Genomic DNA, 21120 nt, shown 5'->3' with positions numbered 1-21120 from the left:
AGAAGTGGTTTTCTCCATATTTTACTCAAGTGTACACTGACAGTTTCACATTTTAGTAACTGAATAAAAGTTTTGGAGTTTTGATGGTTTAGAGCTTGTAGTTACAATCTTAGGTTCCTCGAGGGTGCTAGGAGCATCATAGAGCATGTGCTGGTACTGCTGATGGTATTTAAAACCACACAGATATAAAAAAAAAAAAACCAAAACAAAGTTGCCTGGATGAGGCTGCTGTGGCTACCCATACATAAAGTCCGTTTGGAGTCAACTTTTTCATCCTTTTCAGGTGGTGGAAGTCAGTTTCAGTCAGACTGGTTGCACGCAGACTAAGCACAGAGAGAAAAGTGCACTGCTGGGCAAGGCACCTCATGACACCCATCACCATCAGTCCTCAATTCTCTTGGATGCAAGCAGGGATTCCTTGTGTGGTGTGAGGATTAGTCCATATGAATCATAGAATAATAGAGTCATTTTGGTTGGAAAGGACCTTTAAGATCATCAAGTCCAACCATTAACCTAGCATTGCCAAGTCCACCACTAAACCATGTCCCTAAGCACCACATCACATGTCTTTTAAATACCTCCAGGGATGGTGACCCCACCACTTCCCTGGGCAGCCTGTTCCAATGCTTGATAACCCTTTTTGTGAAGAAATTTTTCCTAATATCCAATCTAAATGAAGCAGCAGAGGAGCTGGGTTTTAAGCTTCAGTAGGAAGGAAGTGGAGCAGAAGGTGGGGAAGAAGAAGATGAAGGCACACTACTTTACATTCCTGGCACAAAACCAAGAGCTGCTGTGGCTAACTGATACTGTAAGCTGCCGTTGGTTGTCACGGGTGGATAACTTTTAAGCTAAACAACTGATTCAGTTTTTACAATGATATTAAATAGGATTTTGCATTGAATTGACTTTTTTTTCTAGAAGAAACTGACATGAATTATACCAAGTGAAATTCGAAGTTCACGCTCACAGATAGAATGGGTTTTTCTCCCTTTTGCTGCTGATGTTATTTAGAGGTCACTTTCTGAGACTAGGTTGTTAGAACCACAGCAGAGAAGAGCACAGAAAACACAGCTTGGTCTGGCTTGTGTGGAAGGAAAATGCAAAGTTTCCATTCCACTGAGGCTGAATTAAACCTTTCCTATTAAACAAAATTGATTTTTAGAACACAACAGCTATTAGCAGCCCTGACATTCTCAAGGATTTCTCTAACCTTTCTTCCCTTTAATGCCTGTGAGGGAAAACTCTCTTGGGAAAGAAAAATCCATGCTTATCTCCAAATTTGCTTCCATCTTGCAGTGAAATGTCTGTTATCAAACACTTCTGGAGACAGCATATCAGACCAAATAGACCCAGGGAAGGTTCTGTCATCCCATGAGCTCCCGCTCTTAATGTAAGTTAAGAGAAGTCACACTAGATTTGCCACAAACCCTCGTGGATCCCCGTGGGAGAAGCGTGGTGTTGGTGTTGAAGCCTGCACCATAAATGCAAACTTAAGGCCTGTGGGCAGATCCCTGTCACATAGAATAAGGATGGTCCATGACAGACCACTTACTTCGAAGAGGGCAAAATAATAATGGGAAAAGTGGATATAGCTCATTATTTCTTTTTCATCTAGCGTTATGCATTTTACAGGTTTGTTTTGTTTTGAGGCTCGGTGTTTTTTTGTGCATTTCAGAGAAATCGCCGTAACACAAGCAGGAAAGTAACGGCCATCTTGAGACCGTGTAGATGAAACAGGACGCCGGGGCGCAGTAGTCGGGCGGTGGGTTTGGCCGGGCTCCGGAGCTAGCCTCCCGGCGGATGTGTACATGGCCCCACCGCTTCCCTTCCCTCGCACTGCGCTCCCCGCCCCCCCCCCCCCGCCCCGCATTCTCCCGCTAGTGCCGGAGCCAGAGGAACTGCCGGGGCGGTGCTCCGAGGCTGGGAAAAACCTCCAATGCCCTTGTTAAGCTCCAACCGTCCATTGAGGGAGAGGAAAAAAAAAATAAAAATGAACCAAACCCTTATCCTTCTCAGAAAAGGAAGCGTGTCGTTTCTTTTTAGTGGCAATGCACTGGCGGTCCTTTACTCAAACTTTCTGAAACCCAAGAGGCAACGGGGTACAACGTGCTTCAGGGGAGAAAGGCACCCCCTCCCCAAACACAGCGGGGCTAGGAAGGGGGCCCTCCAGCCTAGGCCCAGCGGGTGCCGCCTGTGCGCTCCCGCCCCGCTAGCGCGCACCTCCCGCTGCCGCGGGCCCCTACGGTCCCGCAGCCCCGCGGCGGCACTGCCCGCTGCTGCTGCCCGCAGCCCGGCGCCGGGTGCCCGCCCCGAGCGGCGCCCATTGGCCGCGGTCCGCCCACCACCGCCGCGGGGAGGGAGGTGCCAGCGTCGCCCCGGGGCCGTCGCCGCCGCGATCGCAACGGAGTCGCAGTGGAGCTGGAGCCGGAGGCCGGAGCTGGAGCTAGAACGGAGCAGCGACGGGAGGAGCGCGGCTCGTCTTGGGTCGGCGGGTGCGCAGCGGCGCCACGGACTTGTCCCCCCACGCCGACGAGGGCGAGCCGCCGCCTGAGAGCCCGGCTTCTACGCGGGGGAGGACAGGGTGAAAGAAAGACAAACTAAACACCAAACAACCCCCAGCGTCTGCGTCCGCCTGATTTTTATTTTTTTTTCTTTAATTATTTCGGAAAAAAATATTACTGTGTTTTTGGCAATTTGTGCCGCGCGTGGAGTTGTTTTCCGCACACCCCTGACAAACAAAGGAAAAGGGGGAGGGGGACCGCGTTTCGCAGAAGACATGCGTTCAGTCAGAAAGAGGTGGACTGTATGCACGATAAGTCTCCTCCTCATCTTTTATAAGACGAAAGAAATAGCGCTGACCGAGGAGCACCAGGAGGCACCGCTTGCCGGGTAATTGCGGAGCGCCGCGCCGGGAGCGCTCTCCGAGGGTTCGGCGGGGCGATGGCGCTGCCTGAGGTCCTCCCCGCGGCCCCACCCGGGTCTTCAGGTCACCCGGCGCCCCCCGGGCCCTGACCTGCTCCCCTGTGGTGCCACTGCAACTTGGCTCTCTCGCTGGTCGGCGCAGGGAAGGTGGGGGGGTGGGGCGGGGGTACCGCTGCGGGATAGTTTACGAGCGGGTTTGGCTGGCGCAGCTCAGCGGCCGTGGGCTGGCGGAGAGGGGGAAGGGGACGGGTGGGAGGTTGCCCGGTGCTGGTCGCCCCATCCCCACTAATAGGGCGCGGCGGGGAAGTTCACCGGGCCGCGGCTGTTCGCCGAGGACTGGGGTGGCTGTAGGTGGTGGTGGTGGCGGCCGCCGGAGCGCGTTATGCCTCGTTTCCTGCTTTGGGAGCCCTTGAGAGGCGAGCGTGCCGCGGTGCGCGGCCGCTGGCAGCTCCGGGTGGCCCCTGACTCCGTCCTTAAAGTTTGCCTGGAAGCTGTGCCTAACTTCGCTGCTCCTTGGGGATGCTTGCGCTGAGAGTGTGAGGGACACCACCCTTAGCTCCCGAGGCTCCTTCGCTGGAAACTGGTCCCTCACTGAGACCCTCTGTTACGTATTTTCCTTCTTCTGCCTGTCTTCGGTTGAAAATAAAAGGCGAACCGTCACTTACTATTTTTCTGTTTGCACCTCAGCTTTCTCTTTGTCGCACATTGTGTTTGTGTACGTGCATGCCTGTATTCCTCATTTTTCTCCCAACTTGCATCTATCCTGTGAAGATGTTGGGTTTTCAACCAAGTGTGTTTCTCCTTGAAGGGGTGTAATTTTTTGTTTTCACAGAAGGGATGCGTAAATTTCGTGGTATCATAGTGAAATCAGCAAAGGCGGGGGAAGGGGCTGACACTTTCTGTTTTCTTGTGCAAATCGACTGGGGATGGAGATGCATTCGCAGCAGATTTTCGTCGTTTGGTGTAAGCCTTTACTTTAATTTGTGGAGGAGGCATAAGGAGGTTGTAAGTGCCCGTACGGTCCTGGGGGAAGCTGGGGCAATTACAACCTACTTAGTCCCCCCCTTCGCCCCCGTCATCCCCAGAGTTAAAGGCAGAAGGTGCATCCCTCTTCCCCGGCCCTTGCCCGGGCAGGCCGGTGTGGGAGCTGGGCGCAGCTGGGCACAGCTGGAAGGCAATGACCCGGGCACCTCCCGGGTGCAGGAGGTGGCCTCGCCTGTGTGTGTCTGTAGTTGATGATGTGATGTTTACTTCCCTTGGTATTAAAAGATTCTTACAACTTGCTGGTAACTTTCCCTCTTGTTCAGACTGAGCGTAAGCCCAGTTTCTGCCACAATGCTGTGATATCTGCATACTTACGAGATGTACAAAAGTTTAAAATTTTTGGGCTGTAGGTGTGAAAAAATACATGTGAAAACGAGTGTGTGAGGGTGAATCAGCATTAAATGCCCATGTTTCTCAGTATGTACTCCTTCCTGTCAGACTAGAGGTAGCTGCTAAAATGATTCAGAAATTAGTCACTAAGTAGCATCCATTTGCAAAAAAAGCCCCCTCCAGCTTATGATACGTTGTTTGACATGATTTAAAAGGTACTAAAATGAACTGCTGATTTAATATTAAATGAAAGAAAAGAAGTGTATTTAGTCATAAATATGTATGTCCTTAACAACATTTTAAAATATAGCTGTAATGTATTTCTTCCAGGTCATTTAGTGATATCTCTACTTCTGTGGTATCAGTGAGACTTCTTGTGCAGTATGATGGTACTCACTTGGCTAAGGACTTGGAGTGTAGTTTCTTTTCCCAGCCCATCGTCCCATCCATTACTGTGCGAAGCAGGAAAAAAACCCCTAAGTGAACTAGTAGTATCTGCTGCCACTATTGATGTTATAGTTGCCTTTTTCCTGGAAGGGGTCATGCTGTTTGGTTATTTTTGACTGGCCACATGGGAAAGCAAAGTCAGTTTTCCATGGCATGTTTTACTTCCAGAAGTACCAGTAGTACAGAACCGTGAATGCGTGAGATGGCCCATTTTATGGTTATTAGTGACACTGCAGGTAAATCCCAGACATTACAGAATGGACTATGTGCAATTCCAAAGTATGTGATAAACCTTAAATCAGCTGTGTCATAGCAAAGTTTACTAGGACATGTGAAAGCATGCCCTTCTTTGAACTAGACAGTAATGTCCCTTTAAATGTTAAGCAAATAATGAAACATGCATATTATGTGGAATGCAGTGTTTCTTAAACAGTGTTATCTTCTACTGATATGGAATATGCTTGAAGACAGTTATTTGTATTTAATGAACTGCCTCAAGAGAAGAGGTAGTCGTCTTATATTGGTCTGATTCGTCACCAAGGCAAGGCAATTCAGAGAGAAGGTTGACACTGTCAGCCACAAGTTACTGTCACACTATGGCAGCTGTTGCATTTACATCAGAGAGGATTTGCAGTGTTTCTAGAAGATGCAAAGTAGCCCAAGTTTATTTCACATTGTTTACACAATGAAGAATTTTCTGGACTAAATTTAGGTTTTTATGTATTAGTTTATTTAGTATTACTTTAAGTGAAAATTAAATAAAACAATACCAATGAAAGGGAGAAGAGCATGTAAGTGAACACCTTTGTGTTCATAGTAGAACTTTAACACAAAGTGCCTAGGACCTTGTTTTAGCTCACGAGAACATAATTTTACAGTTTTACTGTACAATCTATATAGCTCACTGCAGATGTAAATTGTGAGTATGGAAGACAACCACATTTCAAATGCTATGATGTTTTAAGTGTTGGCAACATATTTTGTTGCTAAGTTTTGTCACCTGTGTCACTGTTAAAGTGTCTACTGCATAATGTTTAACCCAGCATAAACTGAAGACATCTCTGAAGTATTTTTAGACTGAGTACTTACCTGGATGTATGTAGGTAATTTTCCTTTAGATGCATACACTCTATGCATCTGGAAAATATATGCAGGAAAATATATGTATTAAATATATTTAGCACTGTTATGGAAAATTTTTAGGGAGTAAAACATTTTGAAATAGCAAAAAGTATTAATTGCATTCTGGTTATTGAATTTTAGGACTTCTGCAGCATCCTCCCGTGCCTTCAAGTTAGTGTGATTTGGATAATTTGCAATACAGATCTTTTACCTACACGATTGCTTAAAGTTGTAGGTTTTTCGGTAGGTGGCACTCTTACCTACGTAAGAGTCAGTGCAATGTCATGCTGCAGGATGTTGGCATAGAGGGGATGAGGAAGGGAGAGTGTTGATAGTAATCAGTGTTTTTGATGAAGTGTATAATACTGATTTATTAATTGCAGGGGCTTTTGCAATCATAGCACTTTTTGCAAATGACTACATGTTACTAGTTCTGTTAATTTAGCTTAATTAATGTCTCATTGCATGTTAGTTTGAGTTTAGTCTGCTATATAATTTACCAAATGTTAATACTTCATATATATATGTTGAAGTTATGTTGCTGTAGCTCTTACTAAGGGCCAGGATACAATTGTTTTAAAAACTTACAACCACAGGAAAACAAGAGTCAGTGATTCCCTAGAAAGCTTACAGTCTCACATCTTTTCCATTTTGTTGGTTGAATGGCTGGTGGTCAAAAGTTGTGTTTCCAAGTTAAGTGAACTTAGTAGTTTTTCAGAGCATGAAGAGATTTCTATATATTACTGTTATATATACACCTGAGATACAAAGTGTACTACATAGTACAATGTTATATCCAACAGCTTTTATATATTTATGATTAACAGCTATCTTTGAACTCAGCTGAATGTTGCTCTGGCACCTAAATGGAAACAATATGGAAGATAGTGGAAACATATGGAGATAAAACCAGATTTTAGACCTAACATTTTAAGTTGTGCTTGTGGTGTTTTAGCTTCTCTGTCACATTTGTGTGACCCTGTTGTCTAATATCATTGCAACTGGTAATATTATGATACCTCATCAGATGTTCAGTGGTCATCACCCACAGCTTACTACATATTTTTATTTTTTTAAGGTTGCCTTACCAAAATCGATGAAGTTGATAAGACTGATGAGGAGGATAAGACAACTGGGGTTGTTTGAATGTGTGCATACAAAAGTTTCAGGAAATCTTGGAAAATTTTGTATTTTGTATGCTGTTAAATTCCAGAATTCCAAGCATGAAAGTCTTTCAGTATCAATAGGAGGCAAAGGGAGCCTCCTATTGTAGAACAGGAGCAATTGCTGGGGGAAGGCTTGAAAGTTAACACTTAATTCTTAGTTTAGTACTGGAAATTTGGAACATAGAAGTGCAGAATCTGCCTCACAAACATACTGAATTTGGTACAGGTTCACAATTTGGAGTTTACTGTAATTTTTGTTATGTCTATTTCATTACAAATACAAACATGTTTAGGCTCTTAGATTTCATATTCAAGTATTAGATATAGGTGTCCCATAGATTTCTTACAGGTAGTTTATTTGCTTTGGCAAGCAAAGTTAGTCTGAAGGGGAGAGAATTGCTTCTTTTTGTTGTGAATAAAAGGAAATATCACTGGTGCTTGTGATGTAAATTACTTAAAACTAGAGTTAGCCTTGATATAATTGTGTCTTTTCTATATTGCATTGCAGAGATGGTGAACTGAGTTTGAGTAGATCAATGATCAATATCTCTGATAAGATAATTCGAAAAGGTGGCTCCTCAATCTTCCAGCATGCTGTAGGAGGTTGGAAAATCAATTCTTCTTTGGTACTGGAAATAAGGTGAGTGTCTTAAATAAAAAACAGCTTATTTGATATTGCCTATAATTCGTCTGGTCTGGAAAACAATCATTAGATTTACAGTGGCAGGTGGATGTTTTATAACAGTACATATTTAGGCTGCGATATTAAATGCAACTGAATTACATTAGACTCCAAAGTCAAGTCATCCTTCATAAGAATAAATAAAGTGTTTTCATCTGGCTGTCTCAATCAGACCCATGCAGTCAGTATCTACATTGTGCATGTTCACATTTGAGCTGCTTGTCTAGAACTCTCTTGCAGTCAGTGGTAAGAAACTGGCACTTTTAGGACATGATTTCCTTTCATCCTAAAGGTCTGAAATAGGACAGATGGAGTTACTCTGAACATATCAATTTTTCTCCCTTAACTACAAATGGAGCTTTGGCAGACAACTTAGATGTAGGAGTTAAGAGCTGAGAAGTGCTGCGAATCCAACCCTCTCCGTGACTAGTCCCAAGTCACAAGGTCAGGTGCTGACAATACCCATATCTTATGCAGTTTTCTTTCCTGAAGTCAGAGAGGCCAAAAAGAGCCTTAGGCTCACACTGATGGGGTAAACACAGTGGTAGAGTTAAAGTGAGTGATAGTTCTGATGTGTAGTTACAGTAGGTCTACTCAACTTGGAGCCTGAGAGAACAGAAAACAGAAGCCTCTTAGTGTGTTGCATTGTCATCATATCTTCCCTGTCTTAATCAGGAAGATGACCAGTGAGAGAAATGTGTGGAGCATGGGTTGGCAGTGTGGAGGGGTAGGAGTGTCACGTTCTGTGAAAAATTATAGAAAATAACTATTTTTAGCAGCAATCGCATAGCAGAGTAGACTTGATTTTCTGAATACTAAGATGTTAAACAGAAATTTGATGTAATTAAAATGTGGTTTCTATGTCATTTCCCTTTCCACATTTTTTTTTTGTTAAAGGACAGCTTACAAAACCCTTAAACAGGCATTGTTTCCATGTATGAAAGAATGACTTCTCTGAATGAAGAACTTAGGGATTTTTTTTTAATGACTGCTATTTTATGTCCCTAATTCTAAAACATGCAGAAGATATGGGTATCTCAGAAATGTACAAAGCTGTAGTAAAGGATTGATGTCCTGGAGGTCTTGTGCTATGATGGACGTAGCCCAGCTTTGCTGCAAAAGCCGAGGAACAGCATCAGGGATGGCAAGAGTGGCAGGATTTGAGGAGGCAGCAAATTAATACTCTGGAGCCTGTAGCTGTGTCTCAGCTGCCTGGCAAGTGCTCTGTGGAGCACTGTGGAGTCCCCACTCCCTGACCACCTAGACTAAGGGACCCTCGGGCACTCAGCTGCTCCCCAGGCACCTGGGTTTCATACTGATGATTGCCCTAAAATGCAGCTGAGGTGCAGCTCAGGAATGGAGTTTCTCCAGGACCATCTGTTCCAATGCAGCCTGTTTGACCAAATTGTTCTGTAAAGGTTAAGTTCTGCTCCAAGGTACTCTAGGAAAGATAAGCCGATTTTCTATATCAGTAACAGTATTTAAAATTTATATGCATATAGCTGACAATTTAAGTTGGAGAAATGCTGAGTAACTTCAGAAGAATACTGTTGAAATTTCACATCATAGATTATGGTTCTGACGATGAGAAAGTAACACACTGCTTTGCTTGTAAACTGAACTGATGTGGAAGCCATTGAGTGACTGTAAGTAGAGACAGATAAGTCTTTTCAATCATTTTGTTGAAAAATTGTCATATTTCAGAACCATTTAAAACCAATACACCTTGCTGTTCAAGCCAAACAACAAACAAGTAAAAATATTACAATAACTTTTTGATTAAAATTAAGAGAGAAAATGAAGCTTGGTTTATGGTCATTTTTCACCTATTTCAAAAGCAAAATACACCATTCAGACAAAGAGGTAAAACAGTAGAGAATGCTTTAGACTTTTAAGCCTGTTACTATATGTGTATAATTTCAATTTACTAAAATCATTTTTTTCCTCACTGTTGGCGGGGGTGGGGGTGGGGAAGTGCTCTTGTTTTATAAATTACTAATGTGCTATTAAGAAGTATCATGATGTCATTTTGTGGTGTTTTTTAAAAATTGTACAGTGAAGGATTTTTTTTGTCTCAGTAGTACAGTGAAGAAAAATATGTATCTTGTACACTGGTTTAAGCAGTAAAGGTTCTGCTTTATCAGCGTAAAGATTTTCAGTACAGTAGAGAGTGTAAAGCTGAGGTTATTTAGATGTCCACATTGCTAGTCTTGTTTTGAGATGAAATACCATGAACACCAGGGCAGAGAGCAGGTGTTTTCACTGAACCAGGAAAAGATTTTAGATTAATGTGATTTACAGCCAAAATTTGACATAAACTATATGAAAGGAATCAGTGCTACCAGACAGTCATATTCTTTCCAGAAATCCTCTTTGCTAACGTGCATAGCATATTCAGTTATGGTACTCAGCAGTGAGGGAGAGAAGTTTGGCGTGCTTTTCCTCGAGGAAGCCACAGGCAGCCCCTTGGTATGTGTTCCGCTCTGATGCTGACTAAACAATGTGCATTCTTCTTCCACTTCTACAGGTGGTTTGCTATACACCTTTCTTCCCTGTCACAGCAGTAAGAAGCATCTTAGCCGTAAATATTTTTACACTTATGGACCTATCAGGACTAACTTCAAATGTGTCTAGCAATCTCCTAGTGTGTTCTCATGGTTAAACTAACTGTTTAACCCTCCAAAGTACATTACATGCACTGTGTAACCCATGAAGATGATTCATACTCTGTTATTGCAACTGTTAATGTGAACAGTGGTGATCTTGTGGTGTGATGTTGATCATAGCAAATAACAGTAAGAGAGAAACAAAAAGCTAGAGCCTGTTGAGTAATGTATAAAAAGTTATCTGTTCTTAGCAGTGGAGAAATAATTTGTGAAACCATTAGTGTACAGCATAAAGCCATTTCATGAAACTTATAATCACCCATAAATGGCTTATGTCAGCTTGACACCCACATTAGCAATTTTAAAACATGGAAAATATTTGATAGTGAGTTTTGCTTTGTGCAAGGACTGTTGATCAATGGTATGTGTGGACCTAGTTGGCTGGCAGCTGGAATATTATGCTTTGCTATTTACTTTGTTGACCATGAACATAATCTCTGGCCATCTTACTTTTTTCAAGTTAGTGACGAGTCTATCAGCCTCAAAGGCCCTATGAATTCTTGGCAAGACTAGGCTCAGGTAGGAGTCAATGAGTGAAAAAGCTCCTTTATCAGGACCCTATGGGAGGATGAAAAGCTTCCACTGGGTTTCTGGTGTCACAAGATGCTCTCTGGGACTTTGCAACCAGAAGAGGCAGTCTAGGGAGTAGCAGCTCTTTTGTGAGGGCAGCAGTCCTTTGGAGATGTTAAGCAGGCATTAGAAGAAAGAGCTAGGCTTTCTGTGATTGAGGTGGAAATGATAGATATTATTAATTACTTGAGACTTCAGCAAATTCACTGCCTTGCCAATCGTGATTGCTCTAGTGGGAGAGTGATTTGTCCAACTGATGTTACCTTCTGATTGCTGACAACTTCTTTGAAGAATTGTTAATTCCTGTGCCTAAGGGAAGAAGACTGCTTGCATGGCTTCCCTTCTGTCATGAATAAGAGAGAGAATCCACCTTCTGCAAGGTTTTATGTCTTAAGTCCTTTCTACTCTCTGTAGCATTGTGAAGGTTTTCCAGATATGGAAATAGGAAAATTTCAGTTGTATTAAAGGCCATACTTTCAGAAAGGAGTGATGTGGCTGAGATGGTACAAACCTTTTGGAGGAAGCCTTCCATGCAGGACTGATGCCAGCACATCTGTGACCTATGTGAAATGGACTACAGTCTGATGTCTCAGTGTGTGACTTTCTTTTTCCGCTTATTTTTGATTAAATGCGGGCATTTATGTTGGAAGGAGCAGATGAAGGTTTTGAATTGCAGGAAGACAGAAAAAAAAAAGTGTGTTGAGGATGTATTTATTTCTTTGCAATGTAACAGTGAATTCGATGAGTGGAAATTTCCTGTCAGAAAAGTGTGAGAACTTGACAGATGTTAACAGCATCATAAAAAAAAAGTGCTACTTCCTCCTTAGAAAGGTTCAGATTATTATCATTGTTTATCTTTCAAATTACTATAAAACAGCTATGATAAGTCCTTGAAGTGCAAGCAGTAAATACTGAACTGGCAATGGAGTTACAATTGCTCTGAAGCTTTTGGAGCAACATTTTGGGGCCAGTTGTATTGTTTCCTTCAGATCTTCTGTGTCTCTTAAGACATGCAAACTGGGGCGCTCTAGTCTGGTTTAGTCATAAGAAACCTTAAGGGTTTTTTACCTCCTTAGGCCCTTGCCGCAACTGAAAAGTCAGTGTTCACTGTCAGTTGGGGTGATTAACTCCTTCATCTCCTTTCTTTTGACTCTAACTTGCTTAAATTCATGAAAAGCTGACATACGGCTGGCCTTCATATCGTAAGCAGTAGTTGGGTTATACTCTATTTAAAAGCTGTCTTTTCCTTTTGCATGCCCACTGAAGATTTGTGCTTTATCAGTACATGCTTCAGGTATGGAAGTGACCTTTCTGATCAAGGGAAAGTGGGGTGCCCTGAAGGGCACGAGGAGGGTTAGAATGCAGACAGTCAGACAGCAACTTTCCTGTAATGTGGCACTTCTGTTTGTGTGGTCCTCCAGGGGCTGGGGAATGCCAGGAACCTTTCCATCGTTAGTTGCAGTTAGGTGTGTTTTTAATAAATCCAAATCTTAAAGAATTTTCAAAATTAAGTAGAAGAAAGAGAATAAGAATCTGCAGTAACTTCAGTGAGATGGGAGTCTTTTGGGGGTGAGATGTCACTGGACATTTGCTAATTATATGTCAAAAGGATTTCATATGTTTTGTTTGTCTTATAAAAAAAAGGGAAAAAAACACCAAATGAGTCCAAAAAAACCATAAAACTTGAAGACTGTGTTCAATTTAAGAGACATCTCCATTCAGTACTTAAACAAACTGTTTAGTTACTGTCAAAGTGATCAAGACAATATTTAGAAATTGAAATACTTATTTATAGTCAGATGCCTTACAAAGCAAATAAAAACATTTGGATATAAGTAACTATTGGCCTTTCAGTAATAAGCAGCTCTTTAGAAAAATGAAAAAATAATCTTTTGTTTTGGTAGCATGTAAAAAATCATCCCTGTAGTTGCGTGAAGAGCATTCAGAAATATAAGAGCTCAACTGTTAGAACTGTGATTAAAAGTCCTAAACTGATCTGAATGTATTGAAGTCTGCTTGTGATCAGTTTGCATAGAGAGAGCATAAAAAGGAAATACAGGAAAGGAAAGATAATTAATCAAACTAAACTATTCATGTTTCCCTTACTCAAAACATATACCCACAGTTTGGTCTTAAGTACCTGTTTCTCTTCCAGCGCTAGAGGCAAGCAGGGAGTTGGAGAGCACTACTCCTTTCTGACAGGAGTGTTTTTAGTGTTGTTTAATTAATAAACAAACCAAGAACGAACTGTGTGGTAACGCAAGGTCACAGCCTGCCGTTGTGGATGGCTAGAGCTTCTTTTGGCCTCCCGAGGAGGCAGTGGGGACTGTGAGTGTTTGCACCTGTGTTGTATTAGGCTTTAGTCGTACTGAAAAGGAGCTTCAAGAAAACCTCTTCAAGGGAAGCCGCATTAGCTGGCAAAAAGTATGCTTTACCTAGGTCGTAGTCCTTGGTAATTTCAAAGGCTGAGAGCCACCTTCTGCCTTACAACTGGGGAGTGAGGAGCAGCATGAGGACTTGCTAGGGTTAGAGCAGAATCATTGGAAAATCAAGTTGTTTAAAGACCTGTGTGAATCAGTCAGAAAAGGTCTACAGGAGAGCGATAAGTCAGAGATCTACAGCACGTGATCCATCCAGTTAAAGAATAAAAGTTTTTTAAAAAGTTGGATGGTTTCTTAGCTTCTGGTAAAGGAAGGCTATTGCCAAGAGTAAGGAATAGTCTGTCCTCCACAGGCAAGGTATAAGGAAGAAGGCATGTGAATATTGTGCTGCTGGTAAGGCTAGGGAAGCACAGATGTAGACTGTGTGGGGAGTTTGCTGCATCCCCACCATGGGAGATTGTTAGGAATATATTAGATAAACATGGGCTGGGAGTGATGTAGGTAAAGGCACATCTTCAATGGGGGCAGAGTGTAGACTATCTAATCACTTAGTCTGTCTCTCTTTCCATAACGTGGTTGCTGGTGAGCTAGCCCAGCTTCCTGGGTACTGAGGAAGCACTTCAGGGGCTTCCCCTCATGGCTGGGATCCAAAAAGTCCAGATATCCCAGCAGTCAGGATTTCTGGCACTGCCTTGCTCAAAAGGAATGATTTTCCCAGGAAAAGTGTCGGAGGTCATATTTCAGTGTACTTGACAATGTCTAAAAATATAAATTTATTTGTGATCTTGAAAGTCAAATGTTTAAGTGATTCTTGTTTTCTTCCCTTAATTCACGCAATTCTGAGGCAGATGAGGGAGGATTTGCCATTATATAATAGTTGCGTGGTACAAAGACTACAGTACAAAATAAACCAGAAAAATGCACATAAGTATATCACCATGTTGCTCCAGAGCAATACATATTTATGTCATTTGGAAACAATGCTGTCTGTTACCTGTACTTTATCAGATAACCAGGAGTTGTAGTTGGTATTTAAATATTATGAACCATCTGTTTCTGGTCATCAAAGAAAAACCCTAGGTCAACCACAGATTGTGACACCATGTTTCTGTGAGTCATGTAAACATGTTGCAAACAGCTGCTTAGCTTCAGATAAGAGCAAGCCACATCTGCCTCACCTGCCCACAAAGGGCTCAGTCACAGCCCAGATACAGTTTTATTCATCAAAACAAAACTTGAAGACCACCTCAAATAAAACAGTTTCTTTATACATTTTAGCTTAAGGTTGCAGAACACCTTTTCTTCAAGGTTTACTAAAAATCATGCTGGTTTTTATCTTCCTCTAATTGAGCTTATTTTTGAATTTTATATGCAGCTGGATGCGGATTAGCACTTATTTTAAATTATTTTGTCATGTCTGTTCAATCAGAACAACCTTGTTGTGCTATTTTCAGTGCTCTTTGTGGGACACAACAGAGATTTAAACAAGTTCTTTTTATTAACCAGCATCAAGACTGGCTGAGACACTCATGTATGTACTTTCAATTTTTGTCATGTCCCTTAGTAAATTTTTTTTTCTTAGCACTTACATGAAAACGGGAAGTACTACCATCCCCATGGTACAGATGAGTCAGTAGCACAGAGGAACTTAAAACAATAGCATGAACATCTGCATTCTTAATCATATATTTTTCAGTATTAAAAGATATATCTGGATGAATCAATTGAAGTATTTTAATGTTAGTATTATTACACATCTCTATTATACAGGATTTTTATGTGTACTCTAGTACCTGTACATACATTTAATTGAATATGTTAGTGACAACTTCAGATAAGAAAACGTTTTTAAATATGTGAGAAGATACTAAGATTCACTGACTTTTGCCCATCTCAAAGTTCTATTGAAAAGTAAATTCCTTAGATATTTTGGAAATTTCAGTTCTGTTAAATAAGTGATTGATTATCTAATTTAGGTCCACTTGAAACCCTTTGGAGGACTTATGTGAGCATATGTAAGTGCACAGATAGAAAGATAAGCTTTGACTGTAAGTAACCAAATTAATAATGGAAGCCAAGGTGCTTTTATTTTTTTGGCACTGTTTGCAGAACTTCACTATCTTCCTCTTATGTTTTAAAATAATACACAGGATACTGTATTCACGCACAGATGTTGCTACTTGTTTGCTAACAGAAACAGTATTAGGCCCATTCATTCTAGATATCAGGGATGGGTGCTTTAAATTACTAAAGCAAATCTTCTGGTGATCATATGTGACTTTTTTTAGTCAGAGCACTAAGTTTCTGTACATTTCACATAATTTCTTTCACTTTTTGAGGCTCATTTGTGGTCACCCCTTCTCACTTCAGAGTGCGTGTGAAGTGAATCTCTGGATAGCTTGGCTGATGCTATTGATTACTTTTGATGCATTCATCTTGTCCTTTACAGCACAGTTCTGGTAGCTCTGTTCTTAGGTAATGAAGAGTTTTAGTCATTTTTAATACTGCTAGATGGGGCAATTCCTTTTTTCTTGCTCTTTTTCATTTTGTAGCAATTTATATATTTGTTGCAGGGTACCCACAAAATGAAGCTTATCAAGCCTGTGGAGATTTTAAGTCCATTCAAGTTACAGGCTGAAGTGGAGTCTTCATCTTACTTTTACAGAAATACCTTTCCTGGTCTTAGCAAAAGCTTTAGACACTCAGGATTTTAACCTTTTCTATCCTGCTCTGTTGTTCTGAGTCCCTCGTATGCCTCAGCACAAGCTGTCTGTGCTCTGATGCTGCTTCATTCATACATGACAGCTGTAACAGACAGCCCAAGATGTTCTGTCCTTTTGGGTTGTTTTTTGGTCTTTGTTTAAGAAATGAGAGGAAACACTTGAAAAAATATTTTTATCGTGTTTCACTTCCCCTATGGCTTATAAGGTCAGTTCCAGGGTGAGTGTTTTGTGTCACTGGTTGCAAGTTTCAGACATATTCTTCCCTCTTGAGACAGTGACACAAGAGCTGGCTGGTGAGCGTGGTGTTCCTATAGTTCATCCATTTTCACTTTATGTCTCTTAGTGGGTGTTGCAACTGCTAGAGTGGCATCTCTAGTTACCTTTTCCTGTTTTGATCTGCTCCAAGGAAGTTCTGCTCTAAAACCTTATTGCATAAAAATAGCATTCTCTTACTCAACAAAATGTCTGCTCTGTTATAAATTCCACCTGACCTGCTGACAGCAGCTGAAAATATAAAGGTTTTTTTTTTCCTTCTTATCTTGTTACGAGTTGCAGAGGCAAAAGTTTCTATTCAAATTAACACATAGTGAACAGCCTGCCCCAGCTCAGCACTCCCCCCATCTGTTCCATAAGTGTGTTGTACTTAAGTGTGTGCTTAAGTACAGATGTGATCTTTAGGCCTCTTCACAAACATGCATGCTTTGCAGAGAAGGGATGGATACAAGCTCTTAAGGCTCCTGTAGCTCTGGCCTGCACTCCTTCCCAGCTTTTTATAACAAGGATAAATGTGTACTGAAAACTGCTCAACACTGCCATTGCAAGTATCAGTCATTACATAGCTGCAGTCATTAAAGGTGTCTTTTTTGAACTTATGTGTTGAAAGTGTGTCAGTTTTTAGACTCCTGCCCTCACCCCCATAAGCAGGTATAATTACCATGACTTAACTTCTTCAGCTGACATTTAAGCAGACATTCTTCACCTGTTACTTGCTGTGGGCTGGGAGTATACAACTGTTTAATTACCATTGTTCACTTGACCTGTGGTAGCTTGTTAAACCCTCATATCTTGATCATGTGTGTCTGAACCCTCCTAATAGTTTAAACAATTAATTGCAGAGAAGGATTGGATTAACGTGATTTAAAGCCATGACAGAGTTCGTGTTTCCGTGAGTTCAGCTAACAGCTTGACTAGACCCTGAGCTGCAGTAGTTTAATTTACAGTGTCCTTTTAAGCTGATTTTGTTTAAATTGGTACAAAAGACTGTGGATGTTCTTGTTTCAAGTTAATTAGGATAACTTTGGCTGAACTTCAGTTAATTAGAAGCAAGTTTACACTAAACTGAATATGTTGTTCTTATAGAGAAATAAGACTATATAAGAAAACAATAATTCCTGAACCAAGCTGATTTGTGAGAGATGAGATTATAGTGAAGCATGTATTTCCTAAATCATAAATACCTCTTATCTTTAACTATTTTTCTATGAAAACAAACTGTTCTAGTCCTTTTTCAAATATGTGTTTATTCCAAAGTTCTGTAAAATACTCAAAAATAGTATGCCTTCTAATTTCCAAAGTCATCTTCCCTTGGTCTCTCAGTGCCTTTGTCTGTAGGAAGTCATTAAGCAATGTCACTGTAGTATTTATGTGTTATATTGTAACCAAGACTTGAACTCTGTCCTAACAGCTTTGTTCTAACTCCATTCTAGAGCATGGGAAATGACCTTAGTCTGTCTGACATGTATCTGCCCTGTGCTTTATGTTGTATGCTCTGTACAGTCTGTATTACTAATTAGATAAACAGCATGCGAGCAGTGAGTGTTGGGTTTTATCTGTGCATTTTTCTGTCAATGTAGAAAGAACATTCTTCGATTCTTGGATGCTGAAAGAGATGTCTCAGTGGTCAAAAGCAGCTTCAAGCCAGGAGATGTAATCCATTACGTACTGGACAGACATCGCACACTGAACATTTCTCAGGATTTGCACAGACTTCTCCCCGAAGTATCCCCAATGAAGAATCGCCGATTTAAAACCTGTGCAGTTGTTGGGAATTCTGGCATCCTTCTGGACAGTGGATGTGGAAAAGAGATTGATAGCCATGACTTTGTAATAAGGTGAGTTTATATCTGCTGTTGAAGATACAGCCTGCTGTATTTCTTGGACAAAACCTGGGAGAAATATTTTAATCTAAGATCTAGATTTCAGGCATTATCTGAAATTAATCTGAAACATTATCCTTCACTGTGTGATTCCCCAAATTTAAATACATGCCCATATTGTTGGCAAGAAGATTATTTTTACAGTGAAAAAGGCCAGAGGAGAGAGGTTTGTGCTACTTATTTTACTGTTTGTTGTTTTTATTCCAGACAAAATAAATATGGAGGCCTTGGTAGAATAAATGTTTTCTCTTTCAAAAATATTCTTTCTTAGCTCTTGGCCAATGAAGATGGCCTATTGTAAATTGCTACATTACTTTTGTGCAGCATGGGGTAAAATTTCGTTGTGATGTATTGATACTGAACCAGATAGCTGCCATTAAGGTAATTGGAAGTCACATCTGAATCCCTTCACATTGCTCTAAAAATGTATCCCTGCAGTTTGGGCAAAAATGTTGATGTGCTTCCCCTTTCATTCATTCTTCAAACATGCACAATAGAATACCTTTGGACTTCACATATCAATAGGAAATAAAGAGGAATAGCTGGCCTCATTTGAAGGTCTGGCATTATATAGAGAAGGTTGGGCAAGAGATAGGTCCTTTTGCTTTTGAAGCAGAAGTTCCTATTGGTTTGGTTTGAGAAGGGTGAAAAGGCAGAAAACAGAAGAGTGGTGACAGAAAACAATATAGAAATTGTTGTAATTGCGAGTTGTTTGCTTTTTCTTTTCTCACCTTGAAGAAAGATGGTGGCAAAAAAAAAATCAAAAGGATATGGAAAACAAAAATTATAGCTTTTCAGTGTAGAAATCAAAACAGGATATACACATGAAAGTTGTATTTTATTTGAAAGGTGTACTAGCAAGTGGCAACTGAAACAATAGTACACCACTCTTTCATTTTCCTTATATGTTTTGCTTGTACCACTGTAGTCATTAGCATCCTTATTGCAGAAGGAATCCAAAAATAAATACCACATTTTAAAATCACATTTAGCCTATGGCATGCTCTCAGATATTAAATGTGATTCATTTAACAGGACTACAGAAAAATTTAGATACTAGATGTTCTAGATGAAAATTTTCTTTCAGAAGGCAAGGTACATGTACTTAAATCATGCTGAATTTCTTTAAAGTCATCTCCTCATGTTTTAACTAGCCATGAAAGTAAGTGGTGTTATCTGATAGAAGATTTTAACTAATTCAAGCTGTGTGGAGTAAAGATAATATTCTTAAAGATTTGTATATCAAAAAAGGAAGAATGGTGAAGCTTAATAAGAACATCAGGAAGTTACTTTTGCTAATCAGTTATTTAGACTGGAGAAACATTTCTCATATGGTATATGACTAGTAAAGTGATCAGTGTAACAACTAGTTAGTCTGATGATATTGTGGATAGTAATCTTTATAAGGTTCTGGGAATAGAATACTTGAGCCTGTAGCTTGCATAGAGAGTTTTAATCCAGTGAAATTTTTGGATTTACAAATCAAAGCTAAAACATTTTAGAAGTTCAGAGATTATTTCATAAGTTGAACTATATAATATTTATTTGTGTACGTCTGGATGGGTGCATAAGTCCATAATATCTGTTTAAAGTAAATAGCAATGAATTCATTTGTATTTCGAGTTAAAGGCAAAGCATTCTTCAGAGTTATAGTTTCCTACATTTGTCTTCTTCCATTTAAAAAATGTTATACACAATATGATATGTAATAATGTGATCTAATGGTACTGGCATACTTGGTAACTATTCACTTCTATTGCTATTAGGATTCTGGTATTAAAATGTACCATGACACTGTTACTCTCTTTGCTTTCAGCTGATTTCACTAGAAGTAAAATGCACTCATTCTACTCGCCATCTGACATTTTGAAAAGCAGTTATTGTATATACTGTATGCAGCTAGGTGTATAGGCTGATGAACAAAATTTTTGTAGAATCTCCTGATGCTGAGTGCATTATGCCTATGTGCTGTGACAAGTATATCATACTATTTTGATTAATATATTATCCAGTTGATTTTGATAGTACTGTATGTTCTTTTTGAGATCTGAAACAAAAGTGTGTGTTTTTGAGAGAGTTGTTTCTTAGAGCAGCAGTTCTAATGTTAGATCTAACACCAACAATACCATTAATTTAATAATAAAACTGATAGTGAAGATCTGTGAAAGTGAAGAGGACACAACAGACGTCCTGCAGTATTTGCATTACGGTACAATAAACTCAATATCCTGAATATTAATGTTCCTATAAAGGTGGTATGAAGGTGTTAGCAATAACTGATAAAGACACAGAATATACGCTTTATTAAGGGTAAAGAAGAATGTCCTTACCTAGCACTTTAATTAGTTTAAGGTTGATAGTATCTGTCAATGTCTTTGAAAGTCATCCAAAGTTAGTAATAACTGCTCATCTTTCTTTGAGATATTCCAACATATGCAGTGCCTTCTATGTAACAACGTCTCTCAAAGAGCATTGATCCAACAGAGACACAGGATAATTAGAATACTTCTATTATGAAAAATGTTTAAAAATAGGCACGTAAACTAGGGTCAAATAATAAGCATGCCTGCAAGCCAACGTATAATTCTGTCAGCAAATTTTACAAGTAAAAGAATACAATTCTTTAGACATCTCTGAAAGTGCATATATAAGGGTCATTTTTGCAAGCAAGGTAATATCTTGTCAGCGTAAGCAGATCTACTGTATTTACTGAACATTTTTAAAGTGGCTTGGTTTTAATTATTTGATCACATAGGGCCTTATTTTGTCCTCATGGCATCAGAAATCAAGATGTAGGGACATATCTTCTGCTAGGATAAAATGAATTGGTTCCACAAGTATTGTGAAGTCATGCCTATTTTGACAGCTATTAAAAAAACCCAACCTGTGCTGCCTGTAAACTATTTCCTGT

At 40.2% G+C, this 21120-nt stretch overlaps 1 protein-coding gene across 1 annotated transcript in view; it reads left to right on the top strand.

Moving 5' to 3' along the window:
* Window positions 1–2418: 2418 nt before the first annotated feature.
* The window catches only part of ST8SIA4 (ST8 alpha-N-acetyl-neuraminide alpha-2,8-sialyltransferase 4), a 61691-nt gene continuing 42989 nt past the window's right edge, over window positions 2419–21120 (top strand). Inside the window, exons 1-3 of the mRNA XM_068423025.1 lie at window positions 2419–2889; window positions 7540–7671; window positions 17907–18164. Of these exons, the coding sequence (XP_068279126.1) occupies window positions 2777–2889; window positions 7540–7671; window positions 17907–18164 (503 nt within the window). The 5' untranslated portion in view covers window positions 2419–2776. The remainder of the gene's footprint in view (window positions 2890–7539; window positions 7672–17906; window positions 18165–21120) is intronic.

Source organism: Nyctibius grandis, chromosome Z (assembly GCF_013368605.1).
Source record: "Nyctibius grandis isolate bNycGra1 chromosome Z, bNycGra1.pri, whole genome shotgun sequence".
NCBI lineage: Eukaryota > Metazoa > Chordata > Aves > Nyctibiiformes > Nyctibiidae > Nyctibius > Nyctibius grandis.
Note: the sequence above shows the minus strand (reverse complement) of the source record. Positions and strands in the feature narration are given on the sequence as shown.